This window comes from Trypanosoma equiperdum (assembly GCF_001457755.1).
Source record: "Trypanosoma equiperdum strain OVI genome assembly, contig: ctg_248, whole genome shotgun sequence".
Classification (NCBI taxonomy): domain Eukaryota; phylum Euglenozoa; class Kinetoplastea; order Trypanosomatida; family Trypanosomatidae; genus Trypanosoma; species Trypanosoma equiperdum.
In genome coordinates, this window is record NW_027124141.1 from 580 (window position 1) to 826 (window position 247).

At 46.6% G+C, this 247-nt stretch overlaps 1 pseudogene across 1 annotated transcript in view; it reads right to left on the reverse strand.

The window, feature by feature from the left end:
• The window catches only part of TEOVI_000085400:pseudogene, a 764-nt pseudogene extending 577 nt beyond the window's left edge, over positions 1-187 (reverse strand). Inside the window, exon 1 of the mRNA in view lies at positions 1-187. This exon is cut by the window's left edge and continues 14 nt beyond it. Within this exon, the coding sequence occupies positions 1-187 (187 nt within the window).
• Positions 188-247: the final 60 nt, after the last annotated feature.

Below are 247 nucleotides of genomic sequence, written 5' to 3' on the forward strand. Positions count from 1 at the left end.
TTAGTTCGGGCGCTGCTGTTGCTATGTGAAATGCGTCGCATAGCAGAGCAAAATCTTAAGCGTTTTCGTCGGCTGCCGAATTTGCCGCTGTCTGGTGCGGTGTCTGGAACGTCGTCGCTAGTAACACAAATAGCGCAACTTTTAGCATAGAATACATGGCTTGAATCCTTGTGTCTTCCTTAATCATGTGAGTGAGTAAACAGTTATGCGACTCGCCTTTGCGTTGCAGCGATTTATTTGGTTGCTT